The sequence below is a fragment of the Alosa pseudoharengus genome, unplaced genomic scaffold (genome assembly GCF_046254945.1).
Source record: "Alosa pseudoharengus isolate Yale_2024_CS ecotype anadromous, Long Island Sound unplaced genomic scaffold, YU_APseudo_1.1 YU_APseudo_1.1_scf_9, whole genome shotgun sequence".
In the NCBI taxonomy this organism is placed as follows: Eukaryota; Metazoa; Chordata; class Actinopteri; order Clupeiformes; family Clupeidae; genus Alosa; species Alosa pseudoharengus.
In genome coordinates, this window is record NW_027468881.1 from 35,186,336 (window position 1) to 35,207,651 (window position 21,316).

The window sequence follows — 21,316 nt, forward strand, 5'->3', positions numbered from 1 at the left end:
GACATAATATGTAAGTTACTTTGGTCAAGAAGTGTCTACTAAATGTAATGTAATGTAATGTAACAGTACGTTCAGTTCACGTTCGATCAAAATATGAACGAGTTCATGAACTTTCGTTCAATTAACGTGTTCAGGCACTACACTGGGGAGGGGGGTAGCTGAAAGTTGACATCTGCCCTGACTGAATACTGATGAATAATGAAGCCGAGGCCCACTTGCGGCGCCGCAGTGAGTTCGTGGACTACCGTTGCATGGTGGTATGGAGTATTGGTGCGTGCAAAACAGCCTGCGGGCCGGTTCTAATACTACCGTAGATAATTAATTCCGGCCCGCGGGCCTTGACTTTGACATGTCTGTTGTAGAAAGAAATGACTACATTGCCAGCAACCATTTATCCAAAGGCACATTGTGTTTACTAATACTAAGCTAACTGAGAAAACAATGGCGAACCCTTTTGCAATTATGTAGGCCTAAGCACATAATGTATAGTGTCTATAATGGAGTGGAATGGACATTTCTAAGTGTCTCCAAACTTTTGACTGTAGTGTATGTCTAATGTCACTGCCTACTTCTCTGCGTCATGGTACAAAACATATAGACTGCATCTTCCTATTGCCATATTGCAAATACTAGAAAACATTTTCCCTGAGAATGTCAAAAGAGGAATGTGGAACTCTGTCATGAGATACTCTCCAAACTTTTGACCCCATGCTTTCAGTAAACTCATTTTGAACAGGAAGTCAGTGTTATCCTAGCTACAAAGCCAAGCTGGAGGACAGCATGCGGCTCTCGTTCTCTGTCCTTTGTTCACTTACTTGGATTTCATTACGCTTGGATTTGTTTGTTTTATATTTAGGTTATTATTCCTTTTCCCAGAAAAGAGCCAGTGGATAAGTGGGTACAAGTGGGATTCGTTGGTGTTGGAGGGCTAATGCTCATAGATGCAGTGCCTTTGTTGCACTGCACTAATTTAATTCTTTACAGGCAGGAGCACTAATTTCATTCTTTAAAGGCAGGAGCACTAATTTCATTCTATAGCAATCCATTTTATAGGCAGTTCTTGTGTGGACCTCTGTTGACACATAGCCACGTATTTGGGATTGTTCATGTACACAGGATTTGATTCTGAGGTAAAGAGGCATTTCCTGATTAAATTAGTTGTCTAGATTACAAATCATGTATGTGTTTTGCAAATTATTGTAGTTATTTGAATAGTTAAAAATAGCAGCAGAATCGGAAACCTTCTCTACCCTGTACAATCCCTGGATGTATGTGCTAAGCTAATTCACCTTTAAGGCATGGAATACCAATCTTTACAGTAGATTAACAGGAACTCTATAAAGCTCTACTCAGGTTTCTAAATCACAAACACATTTCCCAATCTACCTACCTTGTTTTTGTTCTCCTGGTCCCTCCCTTACAGTGACATCATTTAGATGAATAAACAAACCCTCATTTCCTGGAAATACGTGGAATCCGAAGTCACTGTGTCAGTGACTCACTTTAGCAATCATGGTAAAGTGTGTGTGTGTGTGTGTGTGTGTGTGTGTTATGTGTGTGTGTGTTGATATAATCCTGTGTTGGGTGGGATCTGGCGGCAGTTCCTGACAGGTGAAAGAGAGAGAAATTCTCACTGGTCGCTCGTGGCTGTTACCTCCCCTCAACCCCAGAACACACACACCCCTTCACACATAAACAGATGCAGGCATGCATGGGCTGAGAAAGAACTGTCACAAAGACAACTACCGGCCCTGAGAATAGGCAGGAGACCAACTGTTCGGAAGCTAAGGAGAAGACTTTACTAAGTGTCAAAGGTATGTCATTTCCTTGAATTCATCCTTCAGTCTAACTGAAATAATCATAGTTCTAATACAGCACTGTCTGGATTGAAGAACTGAATTAACTACCGATGTTTCCTGTTCTGTCTTAGATCTTACTTGTTTTCAGAGCCAGAGATTGCATGTTTACATCACAGAAAGAACAACTATATGTAGAATGCTAGATAAATACACATAAAGAAATGTCCCATAAGAAATGCAAATTGATTTGTATTTCCATTTTACAGTTTCATTCTTAACTGAATCAGGCAATGTTATTAAATACCCTCAGATCAATGTGGTAATGATAGAATAGACCTGGGTCAGCATTTTTGTGTATAAGGGATGTTGAGTTGTTTCATAGTTCATCCTTTGGGATCTCAGTGCGGCCTGTCTTAACATGCTGTGGTGTTGGCCTGAACCTGCGTGCTGTGTTCATGCTTAACTGACCCCAGCCACATGCCTCTGTCAGCTGTAAACGACTGTATTTCGGTAAAGCAGATGTCAAGTAGGCAATCTTCCTCACAACCAAGGTGATGGTTAACCGTATAGTTATAGGTAGTCCTCAAGACAAGAACGTCTGATTGTCAACCTGCAAAACTGGAAAGTCCCAGTTGAATGAGAGCAAAACAGATCAAGCCTGTGGGCATTGCACTTGACTGAAGATTGATTCCTTTCCCTTGAGTGTAAGTGCCTGTGCGACTGGAACATGTCCAATATCTCAAAGAATCAGACTTTAGAGGGCTGCTGAGGTAAGATAAGGTAACTTTATTGGTACCCAAGGGTAGATTTGGTTGCAGGTCAAAAGAGTGGGTTTCTTACACACACACACATAGATGACATTAAACGACATTGACAGAAAACAGTGACATAACAGTGACAACAGTGCTCTAGACCTAGGAATATAGATAAACAATTATACATGAATATTATTAGTATCAAAATTCAGTAGATAAAAATGCAAAAAAAAGTCATCATAGCAGATACAAGAGCTAAACCAGATTAAATAAATTAATACCTTCTGGGTGCAGTCAGGCCATATAGTTCCCAGGACATCATCATCAATGACACATTAACTGACTAAACTCATCTGTCATCAGTTCTGCTAAATATCTCTCCATAGACAGTGATTGAGGCTATTTCTAATAGCAGATTTGATCATCTGTATGAGTGTTTAACCTACAGCAAGTGAGTCAGGCATGTGTCAGGTCCGGAGTGTCTCACGGTGGATAACTTGGGGGTTATTTAGTGATGTTAGGTCATCCTGCTGTCTAGGCCCGCAGGGGTTTTTATGACTCAGACCCTCTCCCAGTACTGCTGCCTTTTCTTCACAGTTTTCTCAATCTCTTCCTCACTCTGCATGTACACCATTTTTCACTGAATACATAAAGAAAATGGAACAATATCTTTGTTGGCCTTGTATAGTAATAAGTGTAACCCAGGGGCTGAGTGGCAATCGGGACAATCGGGAGTTTTCCCGGTCGGTCAGCCGATGAATTTGCCCAGCGCGGGCCGTTTTTCTTTACCTCGGCCGTGAGACGTATGCGGCCAGCTGTTGGGTTCATCGAAATTATAGTCTTTTGATACTTTTTCCTCGAAAGTCTCCAAGACCTTGGGCCAGCAGCCAGACCAATGGATACCTTGTCTTAGCAGGTGTGGGCCTGGTTAGTACTTGGATGGGAGACCTCATTGGAAAACTAGGTTGCTGCTGGAAGTGGTGTTGGTGGGTGGCCAGTAGGTGGCACTCTTCCCTCTGGCCAAAAAAGATTGATCCCAATGCCCCAGTGCCGTGACAGGGACACTGCACTGTAGGAGATGCCGTCCTTCGGATGAGACGTTAAACCGAGGTCCTGACTCACTGTGGTCATTAAAGATCCCATGGCACTTATCGCAAAGAGTAGGGGGTTCCCCGGTGTCTTGGCTAAATTCCCAACTTGGCTCATTCAATCTGGCCCCCTAATCATCCCCCACTGTAATTGGCTCATTCACCAGATGGGTGCTACACATTGGTGGTGGTTACTAGTGAGGTCCCCCCATCCATGTGACGCACTTTGAGTATCGAGAAAAGCGCTATATAAATGTAAGGTGTTGTTGTTGTTGTTGACCTCCGATATTAGAATAAAGAAAAGTCCAACTAATATTTATACCACTCGCTCACTGTCTATATCTCAGTCATGATTAACCTGCACACTCATCTCTCACATCAATCTACTGATTTTTGTGTAGCCAATCTTAATTTAATTCTTCTTATTCAGGCGTAACAGAACTTTTCAAAATTAAAAAAAAAAAACTGAATTTTCCTGGTGGATTTTAGTGCCCCACTCCGCCTCTGGTGTAACCTGATGGTTCTAATTTCCATCAACTGCTTGTTCCATTGTATTAAAAAACTAGACTTTTTTCAACAGACACTATGGGTAATGTAGCCTACTTATTGATTTATATTTGTTTATGGTCAAAGAGGGTAATATGGAAAGGTGAAGTTGATGCTGTTTTATCATGACATGATTTAGTGAATACATTCCTCTTGCAAAATCATTCAAGTATAAGACTGTCTGGCTGATGTTAACTCATCCAATGTAAACACTTGAGTTCCTCTGAAATATGTGAGTTGCTCAACACAAGTGCTTATCACACTAATCAGTGTTACGGCAAGCCTCTGTCTTGGCTTGTTTAGGTAGTTTCAGGAGAAACTGTTCAGGTAAATTGCAGCTGTTTTTCAGACTTTCTATGCAAAGGGATGACTCATCATTTAGGGAAAGGCAGGAAGTCCGCTCATGTCCTAATCCCACGCACACTTAGACCAGTATAAGATGTGTGTCTCCCATCATGTGTGTAATCAGACTTAGTTGTATTAAGACAGATGATAAGATAACCATCTTTCATGCTAACGCAATGACCAGCCTGTCTCTTTGTATCCAGACAGCCTGAGGGCTCACAGGTTTTCCTGTAAAGACATGTACTGACAGAAATGTATTAAAGCATGTAAATACGTCATTTTCATTGGGTTGGAGGCAACACGTTTAGGAATCCTTCACATGACTCTCCAGGGTAGCTGAACTTTAGTTTCCTTTTCATGCATGTCAGCATTCCCGTGAACTGTGTAGGAGGCATGATTGACTCCAGGAGGAAGAAGATCAGTGGAGTTACATTAATACACAGGATTAGATGTTAAAATCCCTTGTGCCAAAATTCAAGGTAAAAACATTCAGAAGCCCCTACTCAAATTAACTTTAAAAGCACGCTACCCACAAATCTGCCAACAAATGGTCACAAACACAAGACAAATGGCCCATCCAACAGCAGTATATAGTATGCGGCATGTCATTGGGGTTATCAAGTGGGCACCCACATTCACCGATGTTTCGTTAAATTAGGCCCACGACACCTCATGAAGGCTTAACAGTGAAACCAGCGTCCTGGAGACACTCCCCTCAATGCTGCCACCATATTACCACATTGAAATATCCAATACCCAAAATACTCTTAACCAGCCTAGGCATGGTCTAGGTATACTAGATGTGCTGAGGATTCAACCTTTTCCCTTGTGCTCTACTCTTCTTAGGTTGCAGAACTTGGAGGACACAACAGCAGTCATGGCCACCAACTCCTTCCAGAGGAGGCAGTGGGCCTCCCAGTCTCTGCGCATCACAGCCAACGAACTGTCCATTGTGGGCAAGAATACAGCCATTTCTGAGCGCTTCTCCAAGTAGGTCCTGGATATCGACTTGATACTGATTCCAGTATTCCTTTCCTTTCACCAAATGTCTTCATGTACCTGGAATGCATCAATGTCTTTTGTGTTTCATGTTTTTGCTTTCTGTTTAATCTGCCCTGTAATATACTATGCATCATCCACCACAGAATCTCTCCCTGTTGAACTGCATTACTGATGCACTTGTTTGTGCTGTAGTTGTGGCTTTCAAATACCCACCTAATTACTTTTTTGTACCTCAGTGCAATAGGGGAGAGTGGGGTGAATTGTGCCAGTTTTTACTTAAAGTGACTTTAAAGGGAGGCCATGATAGTAATGCTTCCAACTACAATATGAACATATATTTCAGGATGTGGTGCATCTCTGGGAACAATCACTTTCAATCTGAAATATAGTATTTAAGAGATATAGCTTTCTGAAAAAAAGTGGTCTTGTGGCACAACTTGCGCCCGGTGCGGGGTAAGTTGTGCCTTTGAAGAGAATGCATTGGGGTAAATTGTGCCATCGATTATTGAAGTAAAACAGTATATTTTGATCTCAGACACTGTAATGCTTTATAAAAGCTAGACAAATTCAATACAAAATTACTAATTTAAGGTTTATTTAAAGTTATTTTACAACATCAAAGGCCAATTTTCTACAAGCCTATTGCGCCACACGAGCACATCAAAGGTCATTTTCCATTGTCACACCAGTTTCATCCATGTTGTAGATCTTGTGTGGAGAGAAGTCATACCTGAAATGAGATTAAAGTTTTGTTGATCAGAGAAGTTTACAGCAGATTTAGGGAGTATGATGTTCCCCCTCTCCTTCCCAGGCTTCCTGGTCAGTGTGTGTGTGTGTAAAGTTCACAGCATTTCATGGACTTAGACCGTGAAACATTACTGCTAGTGCCTTTATATGTTCTGCCAGCTCCTTCTCCATACAGTATGCCCTGCCTGTCTTCCTCTTATAACTCTGTGGCATGATGGTATATTTCTATTTTTGGTCTAAAATAAAGAATGTCACATAGTTTTAGTGATAAGAATAAGAATAAAATGCACAATTACAATAAAATAATATGTTTAAAACATTATTTATAAGTGGAGGTGCCACTGGCACAACTTAACCCAGGACCTTTGGCACAAATCACCCCAACCCCACCATTTTGGAAAAAATGCATCATCCATCAGATTTGAGCTAACATCATGCTACCTGTATAGACTCATAATGTAGCTTACCAAAGCACTAAAACATGTGTGAAATGTTTCAAACTTGTCTATAACTGTTTTGACACAACAATAAAAAAAACATGATCATAGAAATTTTACTTTGAAAGGCAAAAAACAGTTCTTTTAACTTAAATGTGCTTACCTCTCATGCAATGAGGCTCTCTTCTCTGCAGGATGATTGAAATGGCTGAGTCTTCAAAAATGTGTGGTCACATGACTAATTTCTTCTATAGTTTCCTAGAAATAGGGGGTGGCACAACTTCCCCACTGGCACCAATCACCCCACTCTCCCCTATAGGTGACACAAATAAAATAAAAAGATCAAACATGTTTTCTAGTTCTCCTAAAGTGCCAGACCAGAAATATGTATTCAAAAGGATGCAGTTTACAGTTGTTTGGCTTAATTTCATCAGTTAAATAATGTCCATTCTGTGCTCCATGGCCTACCATGACTTCAGTAGGTCTAATGATTTAATGGTTTGTTTATGATCACCATACCACTGTAAATGATAAGCTGCCATCAGTGTACTTATGCACACTTTAGACAGCAGGGGACAGTGTTTCTCTCTTATGTTGTGTTATGACTGTTGTGAACAGTTAACCATAAAGGTCATTTCTGTCACCTATGGCCCTTATGTGAATAAATAGCCTCCTTCACAGCCTCTGCGCTTGTCCTCACAGGTACCACAAAGCAGCAGAGAAGACTGGCGTAGAGAAGAAGAAAACCGTAAGTGTCTCAGCTCAGCAGCCATGTTTGGTGTCCCTGCACATGCAACATTACACCGGCTTCAGCTTCAGTATCAGTAGGATGCTGACTGTGTTGCCTTATATCAGTCTGGCACAGGCCTACTGGGCTACAACACACAGCTATTAGCATTCACACAGACTCAGTCTCTGCTGCTGCAGCTTCAAGTTATGCCTGGTCAGTGTATAGCCACACATGGCTAGTTGTCTTAATCCTTATTTAGACTGGTTAATCTTCGGGTAATTCCTCTGCAGTTTGACATAACCACGCCCAGTGCCTTGCGTCTGCTCTGTGGCACTGTCTGGAAGGCTCATGAACTGTAAACTGTAGCCAGAGACAGCAGCATGCTGGAGCTCCAGCTAGCCCTCACTCTAGGCTGGGTAATGAGGTAGACTGCACACCACAGTGGTCAATGAGTAGAACCACTGTGATGCTCTGATGTGGAAGTGAAGTGGAGGGACAACGCTGTCAGAGGTATGTTTGTGGCAGACTTGTGATACCACTGGTGTCCTTTGTGTAAAAAGGGTTAATGTGCAGCAGTAATTGCATTTGTAATTTTATTTTGGGATGTTACAAGCTAGCCTACTGATAGAGCATTTTGGATGTTCTTCGTCAATGATGAATGAAACACAGGATTCATTCTGATTCCTGACATATGACAGATAAAGTCACTCAGAGGAGAGTTTAATACAGACCTGTAGATAGAGTGACTAGTTTGAGAGCAAATTATGATAGCAATTCAAAACCTGAGGCTTTCATGAAAGACATTTGTATGTCTAGAATAAACTAAAACAAAGTCAAACTTGCTTGTATGAGAGTAGAGTTAGTGCTGCTCAGTTGGTCGGTGCTCTTTGTCACTCTTGATCTAAATCAGCCGGAGAGGATCTTGTCCCATGACTCACCTCTTTTGTTCTGGCACCAAGGAACAGTGTCTGTGTTCAGACCCAGTTGGAAGGAACCCAGCAGCAAACCACATTCTAGCAAGAATATAAAAAATAACTTCATTTTTATTGTTGCTGCTATTATTACTCAGTGCACTCAATCCATTTCCATTGGTGTCAAATTCTTAATTTAGTGGGGTGGTATAGATGAAAGGAAGAAAAGTTTATTAGAGAAAGGAGGACTATATACCAGGCTATGGGAACCATCTGTTAGTTTGTTTGGGATATGCCAGACTGTTACATTCAAGCTGTTCAGTTACAACATTTGGAACTTTTAACTCTCTGATACACATGATCAGTGAGTTCATAAAATACTGCATGCGCGCCGGGGGAAAGTCCCAGTCTCTGGGTCCAAGGGTTCATTTCTCTCCTGAATGAAGTTTCTGACTTTTTGGCTTCCTGGATCCTGGTCTCTGTCCTTTTACTGACTCAGTATCCTACTCCCCCCACCTCCCTTTCCTCTTCCTCCTTTTTCTCTCAGCTTTTCTCTCTTTTCACTAGAGGGGTGGGCTAGTTCCTTTACTGTTTCTAAAGGCTGACATCTGGGACAGCTTTTATCATTCCTGTCCAGCTGAAACGGAGAACACCTACAATACACCAGGTTTCAAAGTTTCTATCTTTCATATAGGTTTTTAAACATTTATATAGAAAAATGTCTGAGCAGTGAGATCAATCATTTAATCTATACAACAATTTAATGTATGACATGTTTCTTCACATTATTTTTCTGGCTGTAGTTAATCAAGGTTACTTTGTTTTATTTATGACATGTTTGTTGTAACGGATAGCCAAATTGTATTGTAAATGCAATTTTGCAGAAATGTTAGATCAATTTTAGAGTTCATTCGATTTGGCTGAGGTAGAAGAACGTTCTTGAAATGTGCTTAAGATTGAAAAGGGGTATTGTGACAGAATCATAAGGGGTATTGTGACAGAATCATAAGTTGCTGGATGAACTTGCTGTGCTTTCTCTACTTTCACATTTAAGTTTTTCTTGGAAGTCAGATGCAGTTACACTTACGACTTTTTGTGAGTGTCAAAACAGTGAGAGTCCTGAGAGTATAGGGCAGACCTCCCTTCCCAACTTTGTAATGGCAGGGTACCAAAACTAACTTGGCTTATTATCCTATGACCTATTCATTTTAATTTGATTGTTGCTCAGCTTAAAATCCGCATCCAAAAATGATCATGTATTATACTGTGTTACGGATGACAAAATTAATTGACTGATTTTCTCAGTGAGTGTGAAATAATATTTCTACTTGTGCTTTACTCTTTTACTTTTGTACTTCAGAGTGTAACACTGTAGATCTGCTGACATTCCAAAACCCTCTCCTGCTCCATGTGCTTCTAATATGCTGAGTCCGTGAAGCATTCCACAAGCTCTCTGCTCTTTAACACAAAGCCAGCAGGAAAGTTATGCCTAGATCTTAAGGACAGCACAGTAGATCTTAAGGACGCACAGTCACCTTTAGGTCTATTTCTAATCCAGCTGTTCCAGACCCCTTTAAACAGATTTGTTTCAGGTTTAGTCAAAGTCTGATAAGTAATGTATTAAGAAGCATGTGATGTCATTACATGTTGGATAATGTGCTGCTTGAGTGTTGGAAGGAACAAAATCCTTGGTCAGATATGTGGCTTATCATTCAGTGAGAGAGGCACTGACATGTTAGATCACCATAGACGTCACTGATGGTTGTCTCTCTGCCGATCAGGCTTTGGAGGACGTGCCCTCAGCCCCGCGCCGTGGCAACCTGAGTTCCCTGAAGAAACGCTGGGAGCAGCCCCCCGTGACCCCTACAACTTACCCCCACACACGTCCATCAAAGCCCACTCCCACTCCCAACGCCACGCCACTATCCTCAGAACCAGTCCAAGAATCAACGACCAACGAGATCAACGAGAGGCCAGCATTGCCCACAGACACCCCTACGGAGCCTGTGGTTGTCCCGGTCCCCCAGGATCTGCAGCGCCAGGAGGAGCCGGCCATGGAGAACCAGGAGCAAGAGGAGCCTGCGACTGTGCCCAGTGTGGCCATCGAGAAGCCCAACGTGCCTCTTACCAGCCTAAAGATGATGTTTGAGAAAGGGGAGAACATGCAGAACAAAGTGAGTTAAAGTGCAGTGAGTTTATGGGGCTCAGTGTGATGGTGTGGTTGAATGTACACATAAAAGTTCCACAGTGGGGGCCCACATTTCAGTGATGTACTCAGTCTTGTTATGGCTCAAGCTAGGCAATTATGTGAAATCCCTTATAGAGTGTGCATCTTTTTTTTTTTTTTGCTGGACACCTTTCTCCACCTGCAACTGCAGCTTTTTCTTTCCTGCTCAAACACTGTGATTGGGTGATACAGCCTGTGCTGCTGAGAAATGTATCCACGCGGCAAATGGAGTATACTTTGGAGAAACCAATTAGCATAACTATATAACTGGCGGGCCTTTAGGTTAGGTTAGTCGTTGCTATGTTTTAGGACTTCTCTTTGAATGTGAAAGAGAAGATCAATGATGTGATGAATGTAAACAACTGTGGAGTGATATCAAGGTCTGCAAAAGTTATTGTTGCTATTTTCAAATATTGTGCAAGTCAATAATGTAAATATTGTGACAGGCCTATGTGCATCCAATTTGAATTATGAGGATCATTAGGATGTTTATATTCTACTCCATCCATCAGCTGATGTGTTTATCCCCTGGAGGATCATGTGATTGTGGAAATGGTCTGTGTGTTGAGAATCCACAGAATACGGACAGTGTTGATCTGTTGGGTCTAAGATCTGCTGGGGTTGGGCGTTAAAAATGGAAAGTGCTGTCAAGGCTTTGAAGCACGTGGGTTTGTCTCTAGTTATACTCTCCCGGAGGGTCCGTCATGCTGTATATCACATGCCCTTTCTGCCCTCTCCATATGGCCTGACCCGTAGTCAGCCGGCATTCCCACACACCTCAGGCTGGTGCGTGCTAGCAGAGTGTCCTATTTGGACTTTGTCATCAATCATAAATGATTAGGTATTAGAATGTTCATGCTCAGTATTGACGTAAGTGATTGCACTTTCCAATAAGCTTTTCTATTTGATTATATATTCTGTTCTATTGCTGCATTCGGATAAGATAAACAAGATAAACAACCTAAACGTTGCAGGCATATTTTGTCCGGACAAGCTTGAACTTCAAATTAGACTCGTTTGATTTCAGACATCAATCAGAGTATGGTGGAACTGGCTGCATATTTGATGTCTCCTCATCGGCTGATGCTCTTTTATTCCCAGCGTTGGAAAGGTTATGTGTTCCAGATAAACTGGACGAGAACAGCCAGAACAATGGAGCCTTGTATCCCGCTTTCTGCACAGTGAAGGGATTCATGCTGTGTCTCCGCTCAATGGAGAGAAGAGATGGAAGCAGGAAGCAGGACTGAAATGGAACATTATAAGTCAAAAATGATTTTAGAATTGAATGTTTTTGTTCTAAAACAGGTCTCTGACATTTTGAGAACAGGACATTTGTTTGAAATTCATTCTATTTATACTTAGAAATGTGCCTATGACAAGTGTCTGAGAAGGCATCAAGGCACCTGACTCCGTGTATTTTCCAGAGATGCCAAGTGGGGCACCAGGTGAGAGCAAATCTAGGGCTCTGCTAGCATCAGTCTAGCCTCCTTCAGCTCCCCCGGGCTGGTGAGCGCCCCGCTAGTGGTGATGTCATGGGGCAGGCAGGCAGGCACATGATCACATGGGCAGACTAAGGATCCTCAGAGCGGACCCTGTGCTGCAAGCCACTCTGTGGTTCCGGTGGGCAGGCCTCCAGCCACAGGGCTCAGTCATGAGGCAGAGAGGCTGACTGGCGTCTTTACTCACCCCCCCCCCACCCCCAGCCTCTCGCATCGGACACAGACAGAGAGTCTCCCTTCAGTCACTCCTCTGTTGAACATGTCCAATTGAGTTATGTGGGTAAAACACTAATGTACAGGGGATTTCAAGGCCTAACATGTCTGACCCCTGGGTCGCCGTGTGGTTTGGTAGGGCTTTAAAGGAAGCACAAAGCAGACTTCTCTTTTCAACTGATATTTGTGAAGTTGCAGTGTGAAAGTGGTTTGCATCAGAAATGTCATCAGGGGATGAGCATGCCGTAGACCTAGATGAACGCATCATCATATCATGACCATAAAATTGGACAAGAAACTATAATGACTCACTAAAGTTGCAGAATGCTGGTTTGTTGTCTCAAGATTGCAACAAGAATAGTTTTTAAAATGATGCAGGGGGAAAAAGTTGATGACTTTTCCCATTCCCCTTACTGTAGAGTAAGTAGATTGGTTTATGATGTTTTTGGTCTCACTCAGGGATCATGTGAAGTTATGATTAAAGTGGTCTAATGCGCACATTTGGGGGCTTGTTGACATGCAACTGACTTTGGTCATGGCCGTGTGTACATGTGTGTGCAGTCCAGCATGTGAGTGCTTTGTGTGCAGATTTAGCCATATCTCTTTAATTACTGCTGCTGATGAGAATGGCCTTTATTTACTTGCGTGCGGCTGGATGACCGGGGCAGCTCAAGCCCCTCTATTTGTATGAAGGATTAGTGTAAAGAGCCCTCCTGTCTGTCCCGCTGATCCCCCTGCTTGAGCCGCAGTTTTGTGTTTTTGTTTACCCCTGCCTCTCCATGGTGTCCTTCCTTCTGTCTGGAGATGCCCAGCAGTGCAGCCACCGGCTGGCCGGCTGGCTGGCTGGCAGGCTTCCGTCCACCCCACTGACTTCCAACGGCTAATCCACTGAGAGGAGGAACAAAACCGTATTTACCCCCCCCTCACGCCAGCCCTTGTATTTAAAGATTGTACCAGCTGCCCTCTGCCCATCCCCCTCTCTGGACAACTGCAGACAGCCACACACTGGCATCATCCTGGGCCTCTAATCTGGGCTCCGAGCACACCCCAACATAGAGGCTGCTCTTCAAGCCTCAGATTGAGCCTGTGGATTGAGTTTTCTTCTGCCTTAAATAGATTTCCCAAACATAGGTACTCGAGATGGTATCTTCAGTTGTCAAATAATGCCTGCCATTTGGTCTTGTCACAATGGACATATTGTGGTCTATAGATCAAGAATACAGATTGTGCCCTTGAACATGGCTCCAAAATGTTTTCAGAGAACAGAAAAGAGATCCTAACTGATACATATGCATATAAGCACAATTTTACTCAAGCCTGGTGGTGGCTACCCTTGTTCTCAAAATGCAGCTGGTGAGGTGAATTACTGGCATAAATGACACTGATGAGTGTGCTTGCGGTTGTGCGTCTGCGTTTGGTGTGTGTCTGTGGACGGTGGAGGTGGTGCGGTGGCCTGTGAGGGAGGAGGCCATGCAGGGCCAGACAGTGGTGTCTGGCCCAGGCTGTGGCTCCCTGAGCTCATTAGGGGATTAGCGGCGTGGGCAGCAGGCCTGGCAGCGTGGGGCAACAGTCTGGATGGCGAGTAGCAGAGCGTAGAGTCAGTCAAAGGTCCTCATGGCAGCTGCTCTGCTGCTCCTCCAACCTGTGTGATCTTTGTCACATCTGTGAGGCTAACCACGCGCACATTATACTGTATACTGCTCAAAAAAATTAAGTGAACACTTCAATCATACACTGGATCAGTACTCTGACACTGTTTGGTTCTGAGCACAAGTAAAACTTTTGAGGCGAGTGTTTTATTTTGCAAGAACTGTCAGGCATTCTGTGAATGTAGTTTGAGAATGAAGAAAAGGGTGGAAGGTTTCAGAAATTGTGTTTTAACAATTGTGGAAAACTGTAAGTGTTTTCTTAATTTTTTTGACCAGTGTTTTCAAAATAAATGCCATATTAAAAGGGCTTTATTGGTTGGTCACAAGCCTTAAACACTGTGGAAACCGACATTCAATTACTTTGACAACATTATTCTCAATACAACTCCGCACACCAGCGGAGGTGGTGGCGGCAGAGTTCAACGCTGGTGTACGGGGTTGTAGTGAGAATAATGAGGTCAGAGTAATCGAATGTCGAAAGCGGAGTGCGCCACACTCATGTCGGCGCCGGTGTCCACATCGCTTCAGAATTTCAGTTGAAGACCTTTGTGTGGAAAGATCAAGCTACTGGTGTGCAGATCACCTGTAGTCAATCAGCCACCCAGTGGTCACATGTGCAGTCAAATGAGCAATTAGTCAATCAGACTGCATACACTTGAATTACTCCACTCTGTCTGTCTGCACGCCCAACAGAGGTCCAGCTAGGTGAAAGAGACTGGAAGTTAATAGTAGGGTTTTACATTATTGAATGGAAATATTTTTTAATTAAGTTTTTAAACACTGTTGAAAGTTCACTCAGGTCAATCGCCACAGGTTTGTGTCCACAACTACTGTCAGTTATTGTCACTGTGGTTAGCTTAGTTTCCTTCAACCACACTTTCTCTGTGAATGTCCAGGTACCCAAAGAGCCGGGCCGAATGGGAGCAAGCAGCAGCATGCCTGAAAACATGCATCTACAAACTGACAAAGGTGAGTCCTTCTAAACCACGTTCCCACAACATTAAGTTAATGTCACGATACTGGTGAAAAGGCAGTGAGACCCTGAGTGTGATTAATTCTGACATGACAAAAAGCAAATCCTTTGTTATATACTTATCTCAGGAGAACAGCTTGTGACTATTGTATCTCTTTGAGTGTGTTAACCACAGGGTACTGAGGGCTTAGTTTTGAACCGTTTCTGCAGGGCTCTGTTCGTGTAGTCTTTCTTTCCCTGACCTTGTACTTCTCTCCCACAATGGGCTTACAGTCTCACCATTGTGCAAGACACCACTCGGCCTCTGGCAGCGGCTCTCCTGAATGAAAGGAGTGGACTGGAGGAGTGTCTCTGACTGCAACCCTGTCTTTTATTCTCTTCCCCTCTTTTTTCTGCCTCCCCCACACTCTCTCATATTTCCTCTCTTCCTGTTTCCTTACTATTTCTCTCTGACAGAAAAAGTTGAGACTACCCCACTGCGAGACAGGATGGCCATCTACCAGGCAGCTGTGTCCAAGCAGGATGTCTTCACCACAACTCGAACTGTGAGCATCCTTTCCTCTAGCCTACAAGACCCTTAAACGTGCATAATCAGTTGTGCAAAAGCATGGTGAATAAGTACAACAATCTGTGATTTGTCATGAGCTGTCTCCTTTCCTCTTTGCTTATATGCATATCCAGGTTGACTCCATGGACACAGAGCCGCAGGTTTACATCATCAAGCAAAAGGAGAATGTGCCCCCAAGCATTGTGGAGATGGTAGGCCTAATATCCTCTCTTCCTCCATGACTTCAACAGATACCCTGTCTTCTGAATTACTGAAGCTAAGCAGGTGTGGGCTTGACGAGTACTTGGATGGAAGACCTCCTTAGAAAAACTAGGTTGCTGCTGGAAGTGGTGGTGGTGTTGGTGGGTGGCCAGTAGGGATGTAACGATTACCGGTATAATGATAAACCGTGATAAAAATGTTGACGATAACAATTACCGTTTTCTTTTGAAATATCATAATTATCACGGTTGATTATCACGGTGTTGAAACCGTGTGTTTAATCCTTCCCAGCTTCATCCGAGCCTGCTTTTGACATACAGTAGGCCTGGTACAATGAAGCAAAATTGGTACGGATTCTGTTGTCTAATTGATGGTTTTAACTGCGAATTGGATTAGGCTACACCTGATTTTAAAAGGCGGAACATTTTCACCGCAAAACTTGCACTGTATCATTTGCACTCTGCGTCTTTTTATGTTCGCGTGCACATTAAATCCATTCCACTCACGTTATCAGAAGAACACAGTAGCCTAAAGTTTTATTTCGAACACTTACTTTGGTCTCACTCAGGGTAGGAATTTCACGGCGGCCACGTTTTTGCCCCTTGCATTGGCCGTGATGTCCCTTTGAAAATCAGAGGTTTACAGGCCACGGTGCCCTTGGTGCCCTGCTTTCAATATTCTGCTTTGCATCCTACTAATAGCGAATTTTATTTAGCCTATGGCCTGTCAAAATAATCTTAGCATTCACAGCGCAAATTAATTTCTTTTACGCAGTGGAGAAAGTGACAGCGCAAGAAAGAAAGTGCGTCTAAATTCACCTATTCTTCTCAGTTGAACTACTGGAGAAGTAGCCTACTCATCACACAGACATCGCAAGTATCACATGAAAGAGCTTTTTCTCAGCTTTTAAACTATGTTAGCCGCGAATTGCTGTGGTGAACGGTTCGCGAGAAACGTAAATAATATAATTAAATTTAATCATAAATTCTACTGAAGGTTTTCGTCCATCTCCCTACCCATTCCTCTCGGTGCAATACTTCACGAACCTTTCGTTTAACACATGACAAACCATATATCAGAACAAACAGCAGACCTTACCGAACATAAAGGTGTAAAGCAGTCCCCTGTACAGTTAGCCGTTCCAGAGTAATCCACTTTTGAATTTGCAGTACATTTCTACATGCATGGATGTCTCCAAATTTGGGCTTTAAGTTTTACAATGTGTTTAAATTGTTCCACATGATTTCATAACGGGCCAAATACAAAATAAATGTTACAAATATCGCCTATATATCGGTAAATCAGAGGACAGCTGACTAAGAGTTTGTGAAAGTAGATCACAAAATGCTAAGCATGCATCTAGGCTATTTGAGTTTCTTAAAGCTGAACTGTGCTTAAATTGTTCAATACATGATTTCATAACAGGCCAAATATAAAATAAATGTTAAATATAGCCTAGATATCTGTAAATATTAGATGTTCAGATGATTTGCAGTTCTATATAATATGTCATGTTTCATGTTTTTGTAATGTTTCATACAGTGATGCAGGTCTACTGCAGTGAATAGGCTATACAACTTTGATATTTTTTATAGCCTATGTGGCCTTTGTGCCCTCCACCAAACATGCCCAACTGAAGGCCAAGTGGCCTTGCCCCCAGAATGGTGAAATTCCAAGCCTGGTATCACTCATTGGATCCAAATAACAGTAATAGCAACCTCCAAGTCATGGTAGGGTAAGTTAAGCAATAAGCACATAGCCAATTTAACATGAAAAACTGAACGGGACACTTTTTGAAACTATTTCAGCTTGTGAAATAATAATCGCTTGTGTAGGCCTATCAGTGCTTTCTGAACATATTGAACACACTTTTAAAAATACCGTGATAATACCGAAAACCGTGATAATTTTGGTCACTATAACCGTGAGGTTAAATTTTCATACCGTTACATCCCTAGTGGCCAGTAGATGGCACTCTTCTCTCTGGCCAAAAATATCAATCCCAATTCGCCTTATTCACCTGGCGGCCAAAACAAGGCTACAGTGTACAATTGCCATCACACTTCAGTCCAGCAGGTGGTGGTAATGAACTCCATTTGCAAACTGCCAAAAAAAAGCTCACAGAAAAAGAAGGGTTCGCTAGCCTGCCAGAGTAACCTTCAGTGAGTTGTTTTTTTTGGCAGATTGCAAACGGAGTGCATTACCACCATCTGCTGGACTGAAGTGTGCAAGTGTACCTCGTTCTGGCTGCCGGGTGAATAAAGGGAATGGCCCAGTGCAGTGACTGAGACACTACTGCAGGAGATGCAGTCCTTCGGATGAGCTGTTAAACCGAGGTCCTGACTCACTGTGGTCATTAAAGATCCCATGGCACTTATTGCAAAGAGTAGGGGGTTCCCCGGTGTCTTGGCTAAATTCCCAACCTGGCTCATTCAACTTGGCCCCCTAATCGACCCCCCTAATCATCCCTTTGGCTCATTCACTCACTCACTACCTCAAGCTGGTGTGGTGAGTTTTGGTGCATAATGGCTGTCGTGCATCATCCAGATGGGTGCTACCTTGGTGGTGGTTAGTGAGGTTCCTCCTTCACTATGAAGCGCTTTTAAGTATTGTGAAAAGTGGTGTATAAATGTAATGTGTTGTTGTTGTACAGTGTTGAACTGCCACCCCACTTATGTCCCCCCACTCTTCCATTCACAGTCTGTCTCTGAGCCTAACAGCAGGAAAGGTTCCTCCACAGACAGCAATGGTGAGCTTCAGAACTGGCCTTTTATCAAGCCATGTGCTTGTTCCAAGGGATTGTTGTGTAACATTCTAGCAAAGTGGTGAAGGATGTTTTCCTTCTAATTTACTCATTCTATGTTAGATTTTACTTTGCATGACTGCAATCCCATAACCCATTAGGATATATTACAAAACAGGGTCTGTTGTGGACTCTGCTGCCATAGGCTAGCATAGCTGCACTGTAACAATGATGCTCCATCCCGACAGGAACGGCACAGTCATCTCCTCATGATCCAACTCAGCCTAAATCACTTAAGGTACATTTTCCTCAAGATTCATACACTGGGAAGGTCGCTTATTGACACCAGTTTTATTGGGATGGTTAAGTTGACTTGATTAACTGTAAGCCATTTACAGCAGTTATGAGTAGAAATAAAATGTCTCCATAGTGGTACATGTATTGAATGTGAAGAAGCTCTGTGTCTGCGAGTGGACTTGAAACTAAAGTCCCATTTGTATTTTGCAGAAGCTCTGTGTCTGCGAGTGGACTTGAAACTAAAGTCCCATTTGTATTTTGCAGAAGTTCCTGCCTGTGCGGGAGACCTGTGTGATGTGTCAGAAGACTGTTTACCCGCTGGAGCGTCTGGTGGCTAATCAACAGGTCTACCACAACACGTGCTTCCGCTGCGCCCACTGCAACACCAAGCTGAGGTGAGTCAATCTGACACGCAATCCTCTCATGTTAAAATGTACTGTGCCTTTTGTGCCATTTCACTTGACGTCCATGAGGTGTCTCTGCTCCATCTGTCTGAGTAATTGTGGTCCAATGTCTCCCTCTGTTGGACAGCTTGGGGAACTATGCATCCCTGCACAGCAATGTCTACTGCAAGCCCCACTTTTGCCAGCTCTTCAAGGCCAAGGGTAACTATGACGAGGGCTTTGGACACCGGCCCCATAAGAAGCTGTGGGAGGGAGCAGCCAAAGGATCACCAGAGGAGCAGCCAAAAGTGACCCCGTCTGCAGACAAAATCACCAGCCCTACAGTGGAGGAGTCCCCTTTAGCCAAGGTGAACGTGCTGGCGGCCTCGCTCGAGACCCGCTCTGTGTCCGGCACAGAGAAGGCTGCAGGTAGTTCTGTGGAACGTCTGACCGAGACCCGCCGGTTGAAGATCTCCTGGCCCCCCCGGGCTGACACCTGTGATGGAGGAGATACAGAGGAGGGCTCGGAGGGCCTTAGTCCAGCGCCTGAAGGCAGTCCTGTTGTCAGATCTGTTCTGGCCAAGTGGCCTCCCGAAGGGGATGCCCTGTCCCCTGCCCTAAGCCCAGAGCTGTCAGAGCTGTCCAGCCTGCAGAGGAGCTCCTCGCTCAAAGAGCGCAGCCGGCCATTCTCACTCACTACCACCTCAGCATCAGTCCCTAAAGACTCCCGCTTCTCCAAGCCTGAGCCAGTGCAGACCTCCAGAGATGACCAGGAACAACCCTCCACTCAGAGTTCTGACGGTGAGGACTCACCAGAAGAAATCTGTAGGAATGACTTGGATGGGGAGGAGCTAAATGAGGATGCAAGTTCAACACAAGAGGAGGGTCATAGGTCTGAGGAGGAGGAGGAGGAGGAGGAGGAGGAAGATGAGTTGGGAAGTGATGGTGAGGAGATGGAAGCAGAACAGGGAGATGAGGATGAGCTGGCATCTCCAGAATGCCAGCCATCTCAAATGGACAGCACACCTCCATCAGCTGAATCCCAGGAAAACTGTGCTTCGCAGGATGTGGGCTTCTGGGAAGGAGAGGAGGCTGAAGAGAACCAAGAGGAGGTGTCTGTGGAGGAGCTAATCAAGCGGAACCGCCATTATGAAGAGGAAGAGCAGGACAACTAAGGATTCGACCGGATAAAGCCAATCAAGACGTTGAGACGTTGGATTCATTCTTTCTTGGTTTGAACGATCTTAACTGAAGCAGAAATCTAGTGACCAATCTAAGATTTCTCTCCCTGTTCGGCGCTGGTGCAGAGTTGCTTCTATCTGAATTCCGTCTTCAGGTGCCTGTGAATGTTGCAAATAACCAAAAACTACTAATAATGGAGATCCCAAATATATGCTGGACCAATACACATCACTGATATAACCATCTTATTAATTTTAAGCATTTTTTTATGTCTGTCAATAGGTCTTCATTCTTTATACATGGTTTTGTGTGTGTTTTAAAATCTATGAAATCAACAAGCAATGTTTTCAGATTGGCTTAAATAATACTAGTGTGATATTTGTGACATTCTGAACCATGTTAATGTATTTGATGTTACTGAATTGCCCATTGCACCACTGTTGCTCATTATCTTATCAGGAAAGGATTCCAGCTCTTTTATTTGTTATTTTGTCCTTTTTATATAATTTTATGTTGGAAATGAAATGGTTCACTGTAAAGTGTTTTTTGTTTTGTTTTTTAAGGGGGGGGGGGGGCAGCTATCAATTCACTTATTGTCTCAGTTTATCAAATGATTGCACAATGTGGGCTCTCTGAGCTGCTCTAATGGGTTAGGTTGAGCTTTGCACAATTCAACCATTTTGAACATGAGACCAGTATACTGAAATAAATAATTTCTGTACATGCATGTCCTGACCTCTTCTTAAAGCCAAAGACAGTAAAATGTGCTATTTAACAGTTCTTCACTTTTTGCCCTGAAGGAAGATTGAAATCCAGATGGAAACAATTAACCACGGTCATAGCAATTTGTGTTTCTCCAGAAGTGTTGAGCAGTCATTTTATATAATCTGATTGTACATTTTGCAGATATTGTGTGCTTTAGACTTAAAGGAAAATCACAATAGGCTTCCAAAATGTTGATAGATGCACCTTCGTTCAAGTATATAAAATATGTAGCCTGATATGAGACCAGACCTTATAA

At 43.2% G+C, this 21,316-nt stretch overlaps 1 protein-coding gene across 1 annotated transcript; it reads left to right on the forward strand.

Moving 5' to 3' along the window:
- Window positions 1-1,594: 1,594 nt before the first annotated feature.
- Window positions 1,595-21,016, forward strand: lima1a (LIM domain and actin binding 1a). Its single transcript, XM_076277356.1, has 11 exons — window positions 1,595-1,814; window positions 5,380-5,523; window positions 7,422-7,467; window positions 10,142-10,534; window positions 14,845-14,917; window positions 15,378-15,466; window positions 15,603-15,680; window positions 18,391-18,439; window positions 18,682-18,731; window positions 18,995-19,125; window positions 19,262-21,016. The coding sequence occupies exons 2-11, from the start codon at window positions 5,411-5,413 to the stop codon at window positions 20,286-20,288; spliced, it is 2,049 nt and encodes a 682-aa protein (XP_076133471.1). The 5' UTR covers window positions 1,595-1,814; window positions 5,380-5,410; the 3' UTR covers window positions 20,289-21,016.
- The last annotated feature ends 300 nt before the right edge of the window (window positions 21,017-21,316 follow it).